General features: G+C 35.8%; 1 protein-coding gene across 3 annotated transcripts in view; it reads right to left on the bottom strand.

Annotated features, from left to right (window-relative positions):
- The window catches only part of Ide (insulin degrading enzyme), an 88,230-nt gene that overhangs the window by 61,216 nt on the left and 3,373 nt on the right, over positions 1-23,641 (bottom strand). For 2 of the 3 annotated variants that reach the window (XM_013362147.4, XM_005333731.4), the window contains exons 2-4: positions 7,201-7,385; positions 5,492-5,699; positions 2,364-2,533 (exon numbers count right to left, since the gene is read on the bottom strand). In XM_013362147.4, the coding sequence (XP_013217601.1) occupies positions 2,364-2,533; positions 5,492-5,699; positions 7,201-7,385 (563 nt within the window). Of the gene's footprint in view, positions 1-2,363; positions 2,534-5,491; positions 5,700-7,200; positions 7,386-16,954; positions 17,185-23,641 lie in introns of all 3 variants that reach the window. The other variant, XM_078038060.1, reaches the window with a different exon arrangement.

The raw sequence follows: 23,641 nt of genomic DNA, 5'->3' as shown, positions 1-23,641 counted from the left end.
TTTGAAAGCCACTGATCTATACTATGTCTGAAGAATGAAAAACACTGTAAAGGTCAAACATCTTATTGGAAATTTAAATAGATAATACAATGCTTAGTCTTCATTCATTTAAAAATACTCATTTTCTTCTTTCTTCTTTCTTTCTTCTTTTTTTAGTTGTAGATGGACACAATACCTTTATTTTTTTATTTATATGGTGGTAAGGATTGAACCCAGTGTTCCATGCATGTGAGGCAAGTGCTCTACCACTGAGCCACAACTCCAGCGCCAAAATACTCATTTTCTTGATATTATTTAAAATCATAGTCCCTTGATGGACAAAATGGTTCACACTCACAGAAACACCCAAGGCCACTAAAAAATAACAGAAGTAAATTAAACATGAATTTCTGACAAGGACTCTTCTTCAAGGATTACTTTCACAAAATTTTATATATGTATAATTTCTGGAATGGAGGTGTATGGCATTCATCATATTGGCAAACACGATTAGACCCTTAAAAATGGAGAGAATCTCTATGAAAAACGAAAGTATTGACATTTGCATTACTTATATCACATTTTCTGTATTTGTGTACTGAGTCTAGCTCACTGATCTCTTAGCTATTTATATTATCTTGCTTTTTACTAATGGCCTAACCTTGTAAAATCACAAAAACAAATATTTCCTCAAACTCTACCCATACACTTTTTGCCATGCAATGCATTTATCTCTTTGCTTATCACTCCTGAAACCCCCTCTAGGACATTTTAAGATTGTTCCTTGATTATGACTAGAAGTACTCATCTTACTCACTAGATTTATTTTTGAAAGATTTGTGGCTACTTCCTGATTATCATTTATCACTAACTAGGGAGGTATTTGAAGGAAAGGAACTCCTGAGTTCTAGCATGTTTTGCATGATAATAACACTTTTAGTCTAAGTATCTATCTACCAAAGGGGACTATTTCAGGGCTGGGAATATAAGTTAGTGGGAGAGAAATTGCCTAACTGAGGGAGACCTGATATTCAATCCTCAAGATCAATTAATCAATCTCCCTCTCTCTCTCTCTCTCTCACACACACACACACACACACACACACGCACACACGCACACACGCACACACACGGGAGGTACTATTAATTTTTATTCATTTGGATACAATAAATTGGAAATTTGTTTTTTAAAATTCACATTCCCTTTTTGACACAGTATGTATGCTGATGGATTCATGAAAACCACCTTTCATTTTACAGACATTTTAGGGACCACAGTATTTATCTTAATAATGATGCTGATATTGAATACCGTGTAGTATAAATCTAAAGAATATAATATCACTGCTTCTAACTGCAATTTTTGAAAACTCTTAATTCTGTAAAGCTATGGTCATTTCCCTAACTGCTACTGGATATATTAATAGAATGTATCCAAACTTGAAGAAAGTTGTCTTTACAGTCTTAAAATTTTCCCAGAATTAACTTCTAATAAACAGTAAAGTCATAAGTATTCTAAATAATCTATTAACGGCCTGGGGATGTGGCTCAAGCGGTAGCGCGCTCGCCTGGCATGCATGCGGTCGGGGTTCGATCCTCAGCACCACATATAAACAAAGATATTGTGTCCGCCGATAACTAAAAAATAAATATTAAAAATTCTCTCTCACTCTCTCTCTTAAAAAAAAAAAAATAATAATCTATTATCGTTTTCATGAAATATTATAATACCCAAAGTGGTAGTTTAAAAGCACAGCAACCTGTCAATAATATTCTGGTGAGTGGGACTGGCAAGAGTAGATGAGAAAAAGGGAGAATCTTTTTGATTTTATTTTTTACTTTAAATATTTTGAACTGTTTAAATACTTAAATTAAGTAGCTTTTAATGAAAAATTGAATAAAGAAAAATGGTGTAAGTATAAAATAAAGAATTTCTACATTTATTTTATTCTGTTCCCTGTCATCCCTTCTTATTTCCTTCCAGGAGACAGTAGCTCTTGAAGAACAGGGACTATGTACATCTTCCTGTGTTCTATCTCCCATACAACTGCCCCATGGCAGATGCTGCGCACCTGGATGAGTACAAGTACATGTGATAGCAGCATTCAATGAGCTTTGAAATGAGCCTTTAAAAAGCACTTCCATTTGGAAGGTAGACTTCAGAATAAAACAATCAATTATCTTCTGCCTTTGAAATGTTAGTTATCACAACTTGATTGCTTTGCTTCTTAAACATTTAGAATCCTATCTGAATGGGATGAAAGCAGGAGTGGGAAATTCTGAAATCTTCCAACATTAACTGTAAAATACAATGCTGTAAAAAGAGGCTGTGGGTTTAAATGAGGTCAAAGAGAACTAATGCATGAAAGTCGCTGTTGACAAACCTGTCCCGAATTTGCTGAAGGGGTGTTTGGGATTCCCTGTAGCTTTTTCCAACTGGAAGAGTCTCCAGGCATCATTCATCACATTCTTCTCATGCTCTGAATCAACTGCATTCACTTCTCTGTCTTTACAACTCTCATCAAACAAGGGGCACAGGAAAAACTGTGCAAACCTAAGGGTGTGAAACATAACGATTTGAAAACTGTCATTTTTAAAAGAATAGTCTTTAAAAAATATTTTGAAACTTATTAGGATATTAATTGTATATAAACAGAAAACACCACCATTGCTAATATAAAAAAGAAATTTAAGTTGTAAGCCATAGAATAAGAATATAACTTAGGCATATGTGAATTCAGAGGACCTGTCCTATTCCAGACATGCTAAATAACTAGTAGAAATATAAATAGATTAACACCAATAAATAAAGGCAGACTTACAAAGATAATAGCAGTCTATGTAAGATTTGCAATTTGGCATGTCTATGAAAACCTTATTCTGTGTACCTAATTCTCTAAAATAAAAAAGGGGGCAGATGACACTTCTTAGTTGAATAAATCTTAAATTTACAGTTTTAGGTGCAATTTCAAGACTCAGGAACCTCAGGACAAATTAAGTGATCTACTTTTAAAAGGCATGATTTAAATACTTTTTTATTCTTTTACAGAAAAACAAAGTACAAGGAAAAAAATGCAGTGAAAAACCTAAGGTATAACACAGCAGTTTGATTAAGCAGTAATTACGGGTTTTTATGAATTAGTAAGATAAACAGGCTATGAATTTTTAATAATCAGTGATTCAACAACTAACATGGTGTGTTAACTCTAACATAAGTAACCACTATACTTTTCTTGAGGCTATTCTATAATAACAGTACCAAAGTTTAACCAAAATATCCTTAGCTAATAAATTCATTTTTCTATATTGGATAGTGATTTAAGTTATGATTTCTTTTTCTTTCTTTCTTTTTGGTACTGAGGATTGAACTCATGGGTGCTTGACCATTGAGCTACATCTCCGCATTTTTTGTTTTTTATTTTGAGATAGTGACTCACTAAGCTGCTTAGGACCTCACTAAGTTGCTGAAACCATCCTTGAATTTGAGATCTTCCTGCCTCATCCTCTTCAGTCACTGGGATTACAGGTATGTGCCACAATGCTCAACTCAAGTCATGATTTTATTTAGTATTCTTCTCAAGAAAGTTTAGATCCTTTGGTACACACCTGCAATCCCAGCAACATGGGAGGCTGAGGCAGGAGGATTGCAAGTTCAAGGACAGCCTCAACAACTCAGTGAGACTCTGCTCAAAATAAAAAACAAAGTAAAAGGGCTATGGCTGTAGCTTAGTGGTAGAGGGCTTGCCTAGCATGTGTGAGTCCTAGGTTCAATCCCCAGCATGTACACAGGCATATACACACCATTAAAAAAAAAGAAAAAAGAAAGAAATTTTAGATCCTATCCTACCAGAATGAGGCCCAGAATTCAGATTCAATGAAGAGCAGAGGTTCTGAATACAAGACTACTATTAAATAGACCTAAGAGACTCTTGGGTCTATAGGCATCTCATTTACCACACCTTAGTCTAGCTGTCAAAGAGACTGTTGTCATTTGATATTTGTTTTAAGTGTGTAAATTAACACGATACTATGCTAAGTACTTTACTCATGGAAAAACAACATCTATTTGGATTCTACAATTAAAGATATATAAAAAAAGAATTATTTATAAATATGTAACCTCGCTTACTTACTTCAATATACTGAAAATGGGGAAAGTGCCTAAGAGCTACATACTAAAGTTGTACAGGCCCAGAGAGTCATGTTTATGACATAGAATAATCAAATTTTTAAAAAGACACTTTTATACACGTGGCTTTTTGTCATAAGCCAAGTAATAACAAGACATCCTCCACCACATAGAGATCTAGCAAGAAATTAAATTCAGTGTATGATCCCATGGAATTAAGGAAAATCTTTTGGAATGTATATAAAAGATGATTACATCTCAAAGCTGCTGCCTAAACACTGAAATCTAAGAGAATAAGTAGGAAGCAGATTTGCTTTGATCCAGTCACATATTGTAAACCACATCTTGTCCAGTTACTGTACTTTGTGCTGAGGAATAAATATGAACTATTCATTCTTAAAAACAATTTACTACTATTAATATAATCTAAGCAAATAAAGCTGACAATGTTCAAAACTACAAAGTCAAACTTCATTACAGATCCATTCAAATGTACAGAATTATATGTTGGTAACAGAGAAAACGATAAAAATTCACCACAAAAAATTACAGTGAATAATAAAATTGAATCACTAATACAACAAAAAATTAGAAGGTGTTGGCTATATAAAAAATTAACAAGAAATTAAACTGGCCTAATGGAGCTTACTCCAAAAAATTCTTTCAAAATATCCCTAAGATTGAAACAGCAGGTCAAAACATTCTACTAATTACCCTTGAGAATGTGAGGAAGTAAACAAGTAACATATTAATTTTCACACTGAAAATAAATATCAAATAATGACAACAGCCCCTTTGAAGCTAGGCTGAGGTATAGTAACTGAGATGCCTATAGACCCAAGAGTCTTTTAGGTCTACTTAAGGACTCACATTTTGAAACAGGTTATTCTTCATAATGTGCTTTAGATGCAACACTTGTTAAAATGGGAAGTGTCGATGAGAATTTTATAAGTCAATATAATATCTTGTAGGCCTGAAGGCTGGTTAAACTCATGCCATTATTTTTCCTCTACCACAAAGTAAACACATGTCATTAATTATTTTTTTATAATACTGTTTTTCCTTTTAATAAACCATAGGGGAAAAACTAGTTAACATGTCGTTTGTTAAAACTTAATGTAGGGGCTGGGGATGTGGCTCAAGCGGTAGCGTGCTCGTCTGGCATGCGTAGGGTGCTGGGTTCGATCCTCAGCACCACATAAAAAAAAATAAAATAAAGATGTTGTGTCCACCGAAAAAATTTTAAAAAATTCTCTCTCTTAAAAAAAAAAAAAAAAACAAAAAAAACTTAATGAAGTCATTTTTGTAAAAATAATAACTATTATTTTTATTAATGTGATTAACTATACAAAGTTGGAAAATTTATAGGATATTCAGCATTACCTGTCTAGGGCACCTTCTAGATGTTCATGGGAAACGTCAAAATAGTAATTGGTATGCTCTCCACTGGTAAAGGCATTTGAACTTCCTGCATGCTCACTGAGAAACTGGCTGTATTCATTTTCTTTAGGATATTTCTTTGTTCCCAAAAAAAGCATATGTTCACAAAAATGACTTAAGCCAGCAATATTTGGAGGATCTGACAATGAACCTGAAAGAGAAAACACATTAAAAAAATCTTATTTTTATGTCAAAAGTCAGAGATGAACTACAAGATGATTTGGAATAATTTTTTTTCTTTTGGTACCAGGGATTGAACCCAGAGGCACTTAATCACTGAGCCACATCCTTAGCCCTTTATATTGTTCATTTTGAGACAAGATCTTACTAAGTTGCTTAGGGCCTTACTAAGTTGCTGAGGCTGGCCTCAAACTTGCAATCCTTCTGCAGCCTCCCATCACTGGGATTTATAGGCATGTACCAACCTGGCCAACTGATTTAGAATTTTTATTATCATGATAACTACAACTACACAGTCAGAGAAAGTTAAGCACAGGCTGTTCTAAAATAGTATTATTTATAAAGTAAATCAGTAGTCTGACAACCTGGATTCTAGCTCTTACTCTTTTTTTTTTTAATATTTATTCATTTATTTTTTAGTTTTCGGCGGACACAACATCTTTGTTTGTATGTGGTGCTGAGGATGGAACCCGGGCCGCACGCATGCCAGGTGAGCATGCTACCGCTTGAGCCACATCCCCAGCCCCTAGCTCTTACTCTTGACATTACTTAGTTGGTGACACTGGACATTAATTTCCTCACACTAGAGGGAATAAAGCAGCTGAATTAGATATTACAAGAGCTAGAACATTCTTGTCACAGTTTTATTGTATTGTAGGAAACCATATATCACAAGGTTAAGAGCACAGACTTGGGGATTAACAGCTCTATAGCTATGAAACTTTAAGGACAACACTTATCTCACTTTCTTCTTCCATATATACCTATCTTGGAGGATTGTAAGAACACAAATTAGATATTTGCAAAGCACTTTGCACAATGGCAGGCAGTAGTTATTTGTTCAATATTACCTTATTTTCTCAATTCTAAGATGCCAATGAGTCAAATAAAAGTTTTCATTTAACACTATAAAAGAGAAGCACTGTCCTGGTAAAAGCACACATAGGTAAGAACCAATTAATTAAAGTGACATTAAATGTAGAAGAAATGTGCATACTAGAATCTACAAAATATGACATTAATGTAACAAGTGATGAAAATCAGAACTGTAAAGGATAGGAATGAAATTTTCTTGCTGCGAGGTCAACTTAGGTGGGAACCTAACAAAATGTTCATAGTAAATTTAAGATTAATTTGACATAGACAATTATAGTTTACCAATAGATATACAAGGGTTTTGGTACAAAATAATGTATTAGCCCATTAATAAATGTTTTGAATTCTGTGAATATAACAAATATTTGAGTATTATTTCAAAGTTATTATAAGTGGTATATTTATTGCTCAATTTAAATTTTTATAGGTGTTCCACATCTGGGATGATGGGACAAAATGGGTTAAAAATAAATAAGATGCATAGAACTGGTAACTACTGGGTCTTTATTTACATTATTCATATGGAGAGTAATAATAAATGTCAACATTAGATTAATTAAACTGAACAAAGTTTAATTCACAGTTTTAAACTGTACCTATGTGTACATCAAGTGCTGCTGATGACTTATCCGTGGTGGGATCACTGATGAGAAGTACTTTGATACCATTGGCCAACTCTAGTCCACGGTATTCTCGCTTGTCTTCAGGAGATTTGATAATATGATTTCCTATTCTCTTGATAGCAGGATTATTCATTTTGCTGTAAGTCTTTTTTTGGAAACTAAAAAGAAAAAGATCATTACTTGTTGCATGTGCCTACTTATTTAAATATTTTTTAAAAGACAAAGAATGACATCAAGCAAATCTATGTAATACATTACCAGATAAAAGAAACACCTGGAGGAAACTTTTGTTGTTGCTGGGGATCCAACCAAGGGCCTCAGGTTAATGCTAAGCACATGCTCTACCATAAAACTATATCCTCAGCCCCGGGAGGAAATTTTTTATAGTCTATCTATAGGGTACAGTCATTCTTCTCCTATGACTTACCCCTCATTCTTTCAGAGAAATGCTAACATTGTTTTCACAGAGACATATTTCTATCTATGGGAGTACATGGATGGGGTTCTAACACCCAGTGGGTTGGGCCATGAGTTGGTAGTGTGCTGACCTAGAATAAATTTTTCAATTTACCAATAACTACTTACATACATTTCAGGGCTATCTGATAGAGTAAATAAGGTGAGAGGTTGTGTAAGAATTATTACTAGGTCAGTCAAAACATTGCTCAACTGATGACATTCAAAAATACAGCATATCTAGATCTCATGGGTCAGATATGCACATGCTCAGAACAATAAGGAACAATCTTTTGAAATCTTAATACAATATAAGAGACATAAGCTGTCCTATGAAAGCAGTAAAAACAAGGACATAAATAAATTAAAAGTTGGGAGGATTCCAGACAATTTTCTAATCTGCTGAAGACTTACATGCCAGTGCAAGAACAGTCTGACAATCTTAACAGAGATGTCAGATCAATTCTCTTACAAAGGGCTTCCACTAACAGGTCTCCCTGTCTTCTCTAGGAAAGTTAGAGACACAGTGACGGGAAAGGACTATAAGCATGAAGAATCCTGTAAAGGTGTTAGTTGGTATTAATGCAGTAAAGGGATTTTCCATGTATGTTTCTCTCTCTCTCTCTCTCTCTCTCTCTTTTTTTTTTTTTTTTTTGCCATACTGGGGATTGAACCCGAGGGGTGCTTTATCGCCGAGCTTCATCTCCAGCCCTTTGTATTTTTTCAGACAAGGTCTTGCTAATAACTTGCCAAGGCTGGCCTAGAACTTGAAATCTTCCTGCCTTTCTAAGTAGCTGCATGTATTTTGGGGGTGCTGTAGATAGAACCCAAGGCCTCATACATGCTAGACAAATGCTCTACCATTGAGTTACATTCTCATCTTCAGCTCTCCATGTACGGTTTCTGAAAATAAGGCAGTTTCTTTTTTTCTTACCCCACTCCGATGCCCCAGTTCTTTCTAAATTCACTATGTCACCAAGGTTGCCTTGAACTCATGATCATCCCAACTCATCCTCTTGGGTTGCTGAGATTATAGGCTTGTACCACTACACTCAGCTCAACTGTTAATTTTGTCTATACTGGGGACTGCCTAAGAGACAAAAAAATTGACAGCCTGGTGCAGTGGTGTATACCTATAATCCTAGTGATTCAGGAGGATGAGGCAGGAGGATCACCAAGTTCAAGGCCAGGCATGGCAACTTAGTGAGACCCTGTTTCAAAAGAAAAGATGGGGATGTAACTCAGTGAATAAAGTACCCCTGAGTGCCAAAAAAAAGGGAAAGAGAGAAAGAGCATGAGACAGAAAGACACAAACAAACACACACACACACACACAAATTGAACCTACTACTCCAACAGGTTCATTAGGTAAACATAAGAGCATATATGAAACTACAGAGGAAAAGTGAGCTAGCACACTGGCTTCTTACCTAGAAGATAGCACAAGTAGATTTGACTGTCAAAGGACTGGTAGTCAGATTTAAAGGTAAATCAGGGGTAGCATAAACAGGAATACAATTATTTTGGATAAAATATCATGTTAAAAGCATGAGAGATTCTGGGAGTAAAAATCTAGTTTGATTTTATCAGAACTCTGAATAAAAATTGATAAACCAAACAAGTTTGTTCCTATTAAGACTGTCCCCTTGGCTGTGTGTGACTGTGCACACCTATAATCCCAGTGGTTTGGGAACCTGAGGCAGGAGGATCATAAGTTCAAATCCAGCCTCAGCTATTTAGTGAGGCCCTAAGCAATTTAGTGAAACCCTATATCAAAAAAATTTTTAAAAGGTAGTTAGTTGGAGATATAGCTCGGTTGGTAGAGTTCTCGCCTCGAATGCATAAGGCCCTGGGTTTAATCCCCAGCACCACCAAAAAAAAAAAAAAAAGTTAAAAAAAGGGCTGGGGATATTGCTCAGTGGTTAAGCAACCTGGGTTTAATTCCTTGTAAAAGAAAGGAAGGAAAGAAGAAGGAAGAAAGATTGCCCCTTTAATCTTCTTTGGAAAGGTGATGTTTGGAATTTTAAACATCAATACTGTAAGTCATATTAGAAGCATAATACTGGTTTATCACATAATATTTTAAACAGTGCTAATAGTATTATTCTATTTATAGTAAAAATAATTTCTTGAAAAACAAAGCATAAAATATAATACTAACATTTTGGGGATATAAGGCCACAGTTGGGAAATTCAAAGCAATCTAGAAGTGAAAAGTCATTATTAACAACTATTTTCTGCTTCATTAACAATAAGACATTTAAATTCAATGTCAGAGATGAAAATATCTAAGTGTGAAGTCTAAAAAATGATGTTTAGTGATAAAAAAATCTCAGATGATAGAAAATGGTCTATTTAAGACTTCAAAGAGGGTCTGGGGTTGTAGCTCAATGGTAGAGTACTTGCCTAGCACATGTGAGGCACTGGGTTCAATCCCTAGCATTACATAAAAATAAATAAAACAGGGCTGGGGATGTGACTCAAGCGGTAACACGCTCGCCTGGCATGCGCGGGGTGCTGGGTTCGATCCTCAGCACCACATACAAATAAAAAAAAAAGATTTTGTGTCCACTGAAAACTAAAAAATAAATATTTAAATAAATAAATAAACCAAAGGTGTTGTGTCCATCTCCAACTAAAAATATTAAAAAAAAAAAAAAAAAAAAAGATGGTGCAGACCTATAATCCCATTGACTCAGGAGGCTGAGGAAGGAGGATCACCAGTTCAAAACTAGTCTCAGCAACTTAGTGAGGGCCTTAAGCAGCTCGGTGAGACCCTGTCTCTAAATAAAATTAAATTTAAAAAGGAGTTGGGATGTGGTTGAGTGGTTAAGTGCCCCTGGGTTCAATCCCTGGTACCCAGAAAAAAAAAAAAAAGCCAAAGGCTACTTGTTTCCATAGCTATAATTTATGACCAACTCACTCTACTGTGCTTGCCCCAGCTAGTTTGATAGGGAACCAAGGATTATAAATGATTAAAATGTGATGATGATGAGGTTCTAAAACCTGTCTAATCCATAACAGTTACGAGAAGGTCAAATACAGCACACTTTGGCAGTATAAACTGTCTCATTCTGAGGAAGGTTTAAAACTCATTATATAAAGATAATCACCTTCAACTATAGTCTACATTCTATACTTTTTTCAGGGTTTCAATGTCCCTTGTCCAGATTTTCATTTTCTTAACAAAAAATATTTAAAATGGAAACCGAGTAGGACACAGGTAGACAGTTAATATAAGATTGGGAGTTCCTAGCCCAATAAGAACCATTTATAAATGATCAGAGTCCACCACAGGCACGGCTATAACTTATTTGGACATTGAAGCTATGCCTGATTAATTTCCCTGGTGTGGCTGAGAGTAAAGGAATATTCGTAAGGTATACATAAAAATCAGTCTGACTACTTTTAGACATTTGTACACAAGACACAGGATCAAGAACAGCTATACATTTCTAAGCTGCCAATGCTACTAAATTATATCATGACTTCTGGAAATAGAAAAAGCCAAAAGAAACTATAATAGTATTTTCAAATAAAACCCATTCCCAAAAATTCAGTCTGGCTTTATCTATAGTAAGTATATTAAAGACTTCCTACGAAGATTTGATTCTTACCTTCTGGAAAACTGAGGGAACTGACTGGGAACTCCTCCTCCTCCTCCTTTGATGAATTAATCAACAGCTTGTCTGTCTCTGTATTTATATTTATACTCATGAGATCACATGTCTATCTCAGCTCCCTCATTAGCATAAGCCTTCAACAGTAATTTTATTTATTGCAAATGTTCTCCAATAAGCAAGCAATCTGATGTCTTAGATGACAAGCAAGTATTAAGTCAAATGCTTTCCCAGACATTTATTTGATATTTTTAATTTGTCAAAGTCAACATTTTAGGCATAATAAAATTACTTTTGATTTTAGGGACATTACATTCAATTTTAGGTACAGAATTGTCAGTTTTCAGCATTCTGATAAGATGGAGAAATGTTTAGTAATTACAACATATTTTTTCGATCTTGTTCAGAATTTAAAACAATATAACCACAGAAGGTAAAAGCTGGAAGAGTCATTATGTTATATATCTTTTGCAGTTCAAGGACTGGCAGAGCCTCCCTGCCAGTTCATGGGTTTATCAAAAATGCAAAATATCAGAACCCATTACAGACTTACTGAGCCAAAATGTGCATGTTAACATGATCTCCAGGTGGGCGAATCCCATTTTACCCATAAGAAAAATGAAGTTCAAAGAACTTAAGTCACTTTGCCCAAAATAATTTCACAAAATGTTACAATTAGAACCATATTTAACTCCCTCCTGTCTTCAGCCTCACCTACCATATTCGAACAAATGTTTAAGGAGGCCTGTTAAGGTCCAGGCACTGCAACATGCACTTTGGCTATCAAGAAAGATGAGCACATCAGACCCCTCCCCATAAAAGAATCCAGACCACTAACAGACAGAGAAAAACAGGTCATTATCTTTTAAGAGTGCTGACAAAGTTGTCCCCAGGGCACTATAAGAGTAACAAATAGGGGGTGGGGAACCTAACCCTGTCTAAGAGAGAAGAATGGAGAAAGGAGGTAAGAAACATGACTAATAAAAGGCAAGGGGACAGGGACTAGGGATATAGCTCAGTTGGTACATGCTCACCTCACATGCACAAGGCCCTGAGTTCAGTCCCCAGCACCACAAAAAAAAAAAAGCAAGGGGACAATCAAACTAGAAGGAAACACTGAGCGGGGTGTGCTAATGAGAAAAAAGCAAGAGGAATATGGTGGGGAAAAGGAAGCTTGTTGTTAATGGAACCACAACCAGAACCTCCACATGAAAATCATGGACTTGGCTAGTGATGCAGCTCAAAGCAGAGCTCGTTATACAGCACAGGGCTCCAGGTTCCATCCCCAGCACTGCCCCCCCCACCCCCCCGCAACACACAAAAGAAAAAAAGAAAGAAAAATTATGTACACAGACATATAAAGCCTTAAAATTCAGGCTGATAAAAACAAATCCCCAAGAAGAAAGTCATTCCCATATTCCCTCAACAAGAATAAATTTTATAACGAAGAATAATCTTATTTAGATGACCCTCCCCATCTCCTTCTGTTTTACAGCCTATTTAATAATAGATTGGGAAATTTTACTTTACCTTTTGTTCCCTATCCACACCCATAGCACACCACAAATATAAAGTTAGGCCCAATTTAGAAACTATGACCTATAAACCTAAACAGGTGAGTGATCATGCTAATAGTCAAATTTACAAATCAAAACCTTCTGTGGAACCTGTCTATCCACTCCCAAACCATGGGTGGAAGTTGAGATCTGTGGCACTCCTGAATATGGAGGAGAGGCCCAGAGATGAAATGCCTGAGATCAGAACAAACCACAAAACATGCCTTCTTCCCTAAGAAGCCAGGGCAGAGAGGTGTCAAGGTAGTGGTGTGAGCTCTAAGATATCTTAATATATTAACATAGTTTAAGAACACAATTACCAAGTGTGACTTGATCTAAATAATAGCATGTCTACCTATGGTTCTTCAGGTTCTTCTTGTAGGAACAGGTATTCCTTACTTCATAGATCAAAATCCTGTCAACTCAATCTTATTTTCCTATGGTATGCCTTATTTCCAGGAAGAATGTTAGCTGTTCTAACTCTGTGGCCCTGGTCCTCTGAAAAGTAGTTTATGATCAACAAACACTTTCTACAGACTTTATAAAGGTTTAAGCAAATGAACCAAACTTTTATTTTGTACACTGCAGTTTTACCTCTTACCATAGTTAACTACATAGGTTTCTTACAGGTATAGGCTGGGGACAAAGTATTTCACAAGTACCCTTCTAAATAGTATTCAACCTATTAGAGACAGATGCCACTGTATAAAACTAATCCTAAAAATCATTCCCATTTTTGAAAAAGTATGTACTTTATACACTGCTCATTTAATCTTTCCATTCTTCCTAAGTGGTAGTTCACAACAGCTGTAAGGGTCACACTCCTCAATCTCAGATGAGAAACAAGAGCTCAGTGATTAAGTGACTTGCCCAAGGACAGTCACACAATTGATTTGTGGCAAAGCTGGAACTACAGAGAAAGAGGAAGCGTGGGAAGGGGAGGAGCAGTTGGTGGTGCTTAAAGAAATCACACAAGGCTTTCTTTTCCAATTCCCAGTTTCCACCCTCACAGTCCTTCCCTGACCCCATTCTCCTTTCTCACAATCCCAAATAACAAAAACCAAAAATTAAAGTAGGTCAAAACAAAAAAAGGAAAGTTTTCAGTTTTTTTACTCCTTTCTCATAAAAAACAAAGATAGGTAGTGGAAGGAGTCTGAATTAAAAGGCTAATATGTGGCAGGATTAAAAGTGTATATGAGAAAGAGAGAAAAAGAGATTATACATAACTCTCTCATGTTGAGTTAGAGAACATGAAAATAATTACTATAGTAATTATGGGGGGTTACGGGTGACTTATTTTTGGAAAGTATACATTGAATTATATGAACAGGAAAAAAAGAAAAATCATAATCAACTTGGTAGATCAGAAAAAGCATTTAATAATGATTCACATCTTTTAAGAAGTCAGCAAAGTAGAAAAAAAGGAGAAAATTCCTTTATCTGAAAAAATATTTACAAAAACTATAGCCATTATCATACTCATTGGTGAAATAAAGCAAATATTCCCAGTCTCCCAAATAGGATGCCTATCACTTCTATTCTACATTGTACTGGTAGTTCTAACCAGTCCAAAGCAAGAAAAAGAAGTAAAACACAAGAAGTTGAGAAAGGCAAGGGAAAAAACTAACATGATTCACACGCAACATGACTGTGTACACAAAAAATTCTATAGGCATAGGACACAGAAGTCACAAAACATGGAGCTGGGGTTGTGTGAGGCATTGGGTTCAATCTTCAGCACTGCATAAAAATAAATAATTAGACAAAATAAAGGTATTGTGTCCATCTACAACTAAAAAAAATAAAAATAAAGGAATCATGAAACATGTGATTCAGCTTCAAAATCTAGAAAAGGCCATGATATATTACAAAATCACTTTTTTTTTTTTTTTAAAAAAAAACACATGTTGGGGTGTAGAGGAAGAACTTCGGATTGGATGACCTGGAATTCTGGAGATGAGAGAGCCTCCAAGGTAAACTGATGATCATCTCCTAAACTCTTCTTTGGGGGTATCTGCTAATTCTGAGTATGGATTAAAGGTCTTGCTTGGCCCAAACAGAAGGACTCTACTAGGTGAAGGGATCTCATTAAGTCTTTAGTGGTGAATTGAGGTTAATGCATAAAGCCACAAGAGGTCACCAATTTCCAGCTAATTTTCTCTACAGGAGACTATCTATCAGAATAGCTAAAACAAAAACATGGTAAATATCTAGTGTTAGAGAAGTTATAAGGCAATCCAAACTCTCATACACTGCCATAGTTACAAACTGGTCCAACCATTTTCAAAAACTAGCACAATATGGGCTGGGGTTGTGGTTCAGCAGTAGAGCGCTCGCCTCGAATGCGCAAGACCCTGGATTCGATCCCAGCACCACGTAAAAATAAATAAGTAAAATAAAAATATTGTGTCCAACTACAACTAAAAAATATTTTTAAAAAACCTAGCACAATATAATAAAGTTGACAATGTGGTATAAAAATCCTAATATTTATCCAAAATAAATGAATTTATATGTTCAGAGCAACTACTCGTGATAGCCCCAACTAGAAATGATCAAATGCCCATCAACAATGAAAAGATAAAATGTGGTACAATCACATAATGGAATAACATACAGCAAGGAAAGTGAATAATACAGAACAAAGCACAAGAATATGGATGCATCTCACTAATACAAGGTTGAATAAAAGAAGCTAGACATAAAATAAATATTTTATCCTTCCATTTATATAAAGTACAAGAAGAACAAGTAATATCAAGCTATACCTTCATGTCAGGATGAATTTTAGCCTTGGGGTAGTAGCAGTAGTGATCAAAATAGAGTCTAAGGAGGGTTTCAAGATCATGTGCACACAGGTATGTTCCTTGATGAAAATGCATCAGACTGAATATTACTGTATTTCAATAAAAACTTCTTGGGCTGGGGCTCAGTGGCAGGGTGCTTGCCTAGCATGTGTGAGGTACTGGGTCCAATTTTCAGCACCACATATCAAAAATAAATAAAATAAAGGTCCATTGACAACCAAAAAAAAAAAAACCTTCTTAAAAACAATTTTGGGGGCTAGGGTTGTAGCTCAGTGGTAGAGCATTCACCTAGCACTTGCAAGTCCCTGGGTTTGATCCTCAGCACCACATAAAAAACAAATAAAATAAAGGTATTGTGTCCAGTTACAACTAAAAAAATAAATATTAAAAAAAAAGTTTTTGAATCTAGGTGTTGTGGCATACACCTATAATCCCAGCTACATGGGAGGTTGAGGTAGGAGGATCAGAAGTTTGATGCCAGCCTCAGCCACTCAGTGAGACCCTAAGGAACTGACAGAGGACAATCTGTCTACCTCATAAAATGCTGATTCAGGAAACCTGACTTTTACCCTGCTTTAGTATGTTTCTTCAAATCTACACTGAGCTATTAACCAATTTTAACCAATGTTTACTAATTACACTTTACAAATGACATCTTTGCTCCTAAGATCCTAGATACTACTGAACTCTTTTGGTCCAACTGAACATTTTGATCTCATCTACTTTTGTCAATCAAGAGTCAGGTGAAATGTTCATATGGGTCCATTAAATGGACAGAGACACCTAAAGCTGCACCAGACTTGAGCATCTTTCACAGGGTTTGTCCTGTAAAATATGCTTAAGTAATCTTTGCTAAAGCATGATGCCTGTTACATATTAGATATCCACAAATGGCAACCTTATCATAATCATGGATAGAATTGGTTGTAGTGATTTTCATCTATTATTTTTGGATCTTAAAGTCAGCTCTATAAAGTAGGGTCTTTCACCCTCAACATTATTGACAATTTGGATCAGATGAATCCTTGTTGTAGGGGCTGTCATGTGCACTGTAGGATACTTAGAGGCATCCCTGGCCCTACATAAAACAAGCTGGTAGCATTCTTCATTTGTGACAGTCAAAAATGTCTACAAACATTGCCAAATGTCTGTCCCCTGGGGGAGGGTGCAAATTGTCACCTATTGAGAACTACTAACTATAAACATTAGCTAACCAACAGCAATTATGCAGGGATAATTACTTACCTGTTTTCCTCATAGTCATATAAGGTACCATACTATTACTAACCTGTGCAATGAATGTTGTTGTCCTCTGGAGATGACAATATACAACTGGAATTTCCATGAGTGTTAAGAGTGCTAGTAAAAACATGATGATTATTGGAGGAGGTCTGTTTGCATCTCACCCCTCATAGAACTGTAATAATTATGGTTATGATAAGGCTGCCAAGAGGTCCTCAGTCAGAACCAGGGTGTACAAATAGATGCAGATGAGCCCTTAAGTGGAGATATATATCCCTGTGTACAGAACAAAAGTTAATCATTTTGTTTTTATTTATATTAATTTAGTGCTTGCTTCTCTTGATTTTTTAAAAATATTTTTATTAGGACCTTTATTTATTTATTTGTTTATATGTAGTGCTGAGAATCAAACCCAGTGCCTCACACATGCTAGGCAAATGCTCTACCACTGAGCCATGACTCCAGCCTTTTCTTGATTTAAAAAAAAATTTAGTTGTAGATGGACACAATACCTTCATTTTATTTATTTTATGTGGCCCAGGATTGAACCCAGTGCCTCACATATGCTAGGCAATGCTTTTTACCATTGAGCTACAACTTCAGCGGCTTGATTGGTTTTCTAATTTATTTGGACACTGGGGATTGAACTAGGGGTGCTTTACTCCTGAGCTACATCTTCAGACCTTTTTATTATCTATTTTGAGACAGGGTCTCCCTAAGTTCCTTAGGGTCTCACTGAGTGGCTGAGGCTGGCATAAAACTTGTGATTCTCCTGCCTCAACCTCCCATGTAACTGGGATTATAGGTGTGTACCACAACACCTAGATTCAAAAATGTTTTTAAGAAGTTGTTTTTTTTTTTTTTGGTTGTCAATGGACCTTTAATTAATTAATTAATTGATTGATTGATTGATTGATATGTGGTGCTGAGAATTGGACCCAGTGCCTTACACATGCTAGGGTGGGTGGGGGGGTGTAATTCGGAGCCAGGCCAATGGTGCACACCTGTAATCCCAGCGACTGGGGAGGCTGAGACAAGAGGATCACCAAATTCAAGGCCAGCCTCAGCAACCTGAACCTTTAGCAACTTAGTGAGACTCTGGCTCACAACAAAAAAAATAAAATAAAAAAGTAAAGCACCCCTGGGTTTAATCCCCAATAACAACAAACAAACAAAAAATTAATGCAGAATGCCAAAAAATACCCAAAAGCTATTTTATGGAATTGGACAAATTGATACCAAGGTTACTGGGAAAAACAAACAGAATGATAACTAGGAAAACACTGAAAAGCTAGAAGTGGGGGAATAGACTTACCTGGCATTAAAACATACTAGAAAGACTGTAATGAAAACAAAATGGTACTAGAATATTAAAAAACAAATATATCAGTAAAAAAAATTTACAAAGCACAGAATTAGACCCAAATACACATGGAAATTTAGTATTTAACAAAGGTAGCATTTCAACTCACTTTAAGACTGACTTTTTAACAAATAATATTTGGACAATTGGGTAGCCACTGTAAAAGAATAAAATTGGATTTATATCTAATTCCAGTCACAAAAATAAAGTCTCAATGGATAAGACCACAATATTAAAGTTTCTTAATATCCAAGTGAAGCCAGATTTAAAATTAGGTAGTGAGTGTAGTTAGGTAAATTGGGTCTAATATCGAGTGAAATCTAAAATGGAGGCCATGTTAAGAATAAATTTTCTGGAAAAGTTGAGCAACTCTTGGAATGTTAATAAAGCCCAGGAAACAGCCCCCAACAGATTTGAAGATAGCCAGTCCCAAAGAAATGTTAATGAACAGCAAACTTGACTCAGAAGTGCCCAGATTACTTCTTTGGCCCACCTGTGTCCCTGCCCTTCAGGCCTTCCCACCTACATTCCATCACCAAAAACTATAAAAAGGGGAACATAATTGCCCTTCAACGGATTCCACCTCTTGGGTCCCCTTCTTCCTCTGGGAGAAGTCTTTTCTGCTGTCCTTTAATAAACTTCTAATTTTCCACTCTGAGCTTGCCTCAGCGTGCTTCTCTGCTGTTATTCTTCAACATTGGGGAAGCAAGGTCACCGGTCAACAGCGGTAACACAAGTATTAGAAGAAAAGATGGTTAAATTCATCTTTAACAATGGTGTAGAGAAAGGCTTTCTAACTCTTATTTATTTATTTACTTATTTATTTTTCAGTTTTCAGTGGACATAACATCTTTGTTTGTATGTGGTGCTGAGAATCAAACCTGGGCCGCACGCATGCCAGGGGAGCACGCTACCGCTTGAGCCACATCCCCAGCCCGGCTTTCTAACTCTTGACTGAAAAAATCTAGAGCTATATAGATCAAACACCTAAAACTAAACTGGGCGTGGTAGTACATACCTGTAATCCCAGCAACCAGGGAGGCAGAGGCTGGAGGATTGCCAAATTCAAGGCCAGCCTCCGTAATTTAGTAAAGACCCTGCCTCAAAATAAAAAAATAAAAAGAGCTGGGAATGTAGCTCAGTGGTAGAGTATCCCTGCATTCAATCTCCAGTATTATAGGAGGAAAACAAAACAAAACAAAACAACTCCCCCCAAAACCATAGAACACTTAGAAGAAAACACAGGGGGAAAACTTCATGACATTGGATTTGGCAAAAATGACTTCTTGAATATGACATCAAAAGCACAGTCAAAGAAGAAAAAATAAATTGGACTACATCAAAATTAAAAATTTCTGTGTATCAAGCAATACAATCGACAGTGAAAAGGCAATCTGTAGCATGGGAGAAAATCTTTGTAAATTAAATCTGAGAAAAGGGTAAATATTCAAGAATATATAAATAACTCCCAGAATATAACAAAAAAATTTAATTATGCTTATCAAAGGTTTTTCCAAAAATAAGGCCATATGCTACTTTTGTATCCTCACCCCTTCTCAGGACCATCAAGCAAGAGTTTATTCTGGGAGTTTGAAGAATTTGGTTTTCTTTTTAACTTCCTTTATTTTATAATTCCATATAATAAAGAAACAAAGTTAACTATGCCAGTTGCAGATAAAGCTTTAGGGGGAAAAAAAAACTATAAGGAAGGAAATACAAATCGCCTAGTTTTCAATACCCAAGATAAACGTTCTTAATGTATCTCTTTCTAGAAAATGTATTTATACATTAATACTTTTCTTACATAAATGGTTACAAATGTAAGTCCAAGGAGTTCCCACTCATCATAGCACCTGTTTTATAGCCACCAACCAGCATACCCAGGAAAAAGGCAAGATACTAAGTTTTTTTTAGTATAATGCTACTCATCCTTTTCTCCATCACTCTGTTCCCTGAATTCTGTAGACAACATATAAAGCTAGGCCCTGTACTCAACTCTATTTATCATCTTAAAGAATATGTAAAACACGTGATACAAGTTTTGAAATATCTGCCTTCCTTAATGAGGAGAGTATTCTTGCCCCCTGGTGGTCCAACATGGTAGTCAAAGCCTGAGTAGAATAAGGCGTACTTCCACATGGATTTGCAAGAGAATAGTCCCAAATCAAAAAGTTTAAACAGAATCTATCAATAGAGTCATCACTTTATGAAGCAGCCTGATGTGGGGTGACAACATGAAAAGCAACTTCAAAAGCAAGAGGATGGCAGCAGTGAAGAGATACTGGTCACACTTGGGGGTATAGTGCATTAAATAAGTGTTATGTACTAAGGATAATGAGAACTAGGATCCTCAGAGTTAAACATATAGAAAGGACACAAGCTTAAATGAACCATGAAGTTTTGGTTTTCAATATATATAGGCAGATACAGAAATAAATATAAAACTTGTCTGTGTATTTATGTATTTAAACTAACATTCACAAATATGTACACACAAGTGTGTACATGAATAAATATACACAGGGCACTGGGGTTGTAGCTCAGTGGTAGAGTTTTTGCTTCGCACACCTGAGGCCCTGGGTTCGCTCCCCAGCACCACATAAAAATAAGCAAATTGGGCTGGGATTGTGGCTCAGCGGTAGAGCGCTAGCCTAGCATGGGTGGGACCCGGATTCTCAGAAACACATAAAAATAAAGGCATTGTGTTGTGTCCATCTACAAAAAAGATTCTCTTTCTCTCTCTCTCTTTAATAATAATAATAATAATAAGCAAATAAAAAGAAAGATATTATGTCCATCTACAATTAAAAAATTCTTTTAAATAAATATACACACATATCTTCATACACACACACACACACACACACACACACACACACACATGCACTCGCGCGCGCACACACTCTACTTATTTGTTTACATACACATATTTCCTAGTTCTATTATCTGTCTACTAAAAGGGTCTGAGTCCTCAAATCTTCTCTTCTTCCCTAAACAGCAATGAGTACGCCAAGCACGCAGAACTTGGTTTCTAGATTTTATTCTCTAAAAATTAAGTGCTAAAAGAATGTTAAATGGACAGAAGCCACTGTTAAAAGGCTCCCAATGCCTATACTTGGGACAATTTGAGTATTAGACTAAACAATAACTATATTTTTTTAATATTTAAAAATAATTTTTAGTTGTTGATGGATCTTTATTTATTTGTATGTGATGCTGAGAATTTGAATCCAGTGCCTCACACATGTTAGGCAAGTGCTCTTCCACTGAGATACAACCCCAGCCTGACAATGAATTTTTAATTAAAACTCTATAAAATAGGACATCATAAATACATGACATAGATAAATAAGATGAAAAAGTTAATAGTTTGATGAGGAACATTACATTTCAATAGTTTTAAAGTACTTCCCTAAAAGATACTTATAACAAAGGGGAAAAGTTTAACTTTAGAGGGAAAAAGCGTTGGATGAACTATCTTAAACTGATCCAAATAAATACTGTCAATAAAGAGACATATCAAAATTGATGGCCACCTGAAAGAATGCAATGAGAACACAGCATCACTTCTGTGATATTCATGCCAAAATTAAGTAACCTGTAATTAATCATGATGAATAATTAATCAGACAAGCCCATATTAGGGACATTCTACAAAGTAACTGGTCTAAATTCCAAGAGTCAAGGTCATGAAAGGAAAGACTGGAAATGTTCCAATTTGAGAAGACTTAAGCAACTGAAGACAACATACTGGGACAAGTGATCTGAGGTTTAAATGGTAGTAATGTATCAATGCTAATTTTCTTTCCCCTTCTCTTCCTCCCTCTCTCATTTGTTGTTCCTCTGTTTTGTTTTGTCCTACATTTTTAAATTGAAAAATAACAATTATATTTTGTAGTGAGCACATCTAAATTTTACTTTCTTAGCAATTTGGAAACATACATATACTAACTATAGTCATAAGGTTAAGAAATATATCTCAAAAATCTATTTCTCAGCTGGGGACATAATAGTGTAAAGTGTTTGCCTAGCATGTGCAAGGCTCACCAGAGGAAGAGAGGGGGAGGGGAGTAATATATATACTTATCTGTTTTATATAGAGAGGTGGGTGGAGAGGGGAGAAAAAGAGGTGTATTTTAGAAGTGATAAGTTTAAAATATATATTGACCCAGTAGTTCAAGAAGCTGAGGCAGAAAGATCACAAGTTCAAAGCTAGCCTCAACAACTTAGCCAGACTCTGTCTCTAAATAAAATATAAAAAGGGTTGGGGGGGCTGTGGATGTGGCTCAAGCGGTAGCCGGCTCACCTGGCATGCATGCGGCCCGGGTTCAATCCTCAGTACCACATACAAACAAAGATGTTGTGTCCACCGGAAACTAAAAAATAAATATTAAAAAATTCTCTCTCTCTAAAAAAAAAAAAAGAGGGCTGGGGATGCAGCTCAGTGGTTAAACGTCTTTGGGTTTAATCCCCAGTAAAAACCAAACAAAAATAACATATATACGAAACATCCAAGGGGAAAGGTCGGATGGGAAGTGTATTAACTAAGGAAAGGCTCAGGACACATATTTGGGAATTGTCAATATCAGGTCTACCTCAAAGAATTTCTGTGATAATGAATATGTTCTACATCTGCACTATTCCATATGGTATCCACTTAGCCATATGAGTCTTAAAATGTGGCTAGGGGGGCTGGGGTTGTAGCTCAGTGGTAGAGCACTTGCTCAAACATGTGAGGCCCTGGGTTCAATCCTCAGCACCAAATAAAAATAAATAAATAAAAATAAAGATATTTTTAAAAACCTTATCTTGAAGCTATGATTGGTCAATCTATGTCATGAACTTCATCAATGAAAATGAAGAGCAGAGGGAGAAAGCCATAGTCAAAAATCTATGGTACATTAACATATAACTTCCATTTAGCAATGAACATAGATCTACATGAATGGGTCTCAAAAACAGTATTTAATTTAAAAAAAGCAATTCAGAAGAAAAATTTCCATAAAGGTCAAAAGTAGATTTAAAAAAAAAGGTAATTAGATTTAGAAAAGGGAAATATCTGTGTGTCCTGTCTGTATAAGGTCTAAAGAGAAGGAAGAATTTAGTCTTAAAAAGAGGGTAAGGCATTCTAGAATTGGGAATGAGTAGATTCTATACAGGAAAGAGCAAATTGGTCAGTCTGATAAGACAAGAGGAAAATTAGTTTGAAAAGTTAGGCTAGGGCCAGCAAACAGAAAGAATGCTTAAATGCTGGGTCAATAAATCTGGATTCTGAGCTGGATGCAGTGGGAGATGCCTGTAAACCCAGCTATTCAGTAGGCTGAGGCAAGAGGACAGAACGTTTGAGGTCATTCTGGGTAACTTAGTGAG

This window comes from Ictidomys tridecemlineatus, chromosome 1 (genome assembly GCF_052094955.1).
Source record: "Ictidomys tridecemlineatus isolate mIctTri1 chromosome 1, mIctTri1.hap1, whole genome shotgun sequence".
Lineage (NCBI taxonomy): Eukaryota > Metazoa > Chordata > Mammalia > Rodentia > Sciuridae > Ictidomys > Ictidomys tridecemlineatus.
Note: the sequence above shows the minus strand (reverse complement) of the source record. Positions and strands in the feature narration are given on the sequence as shown.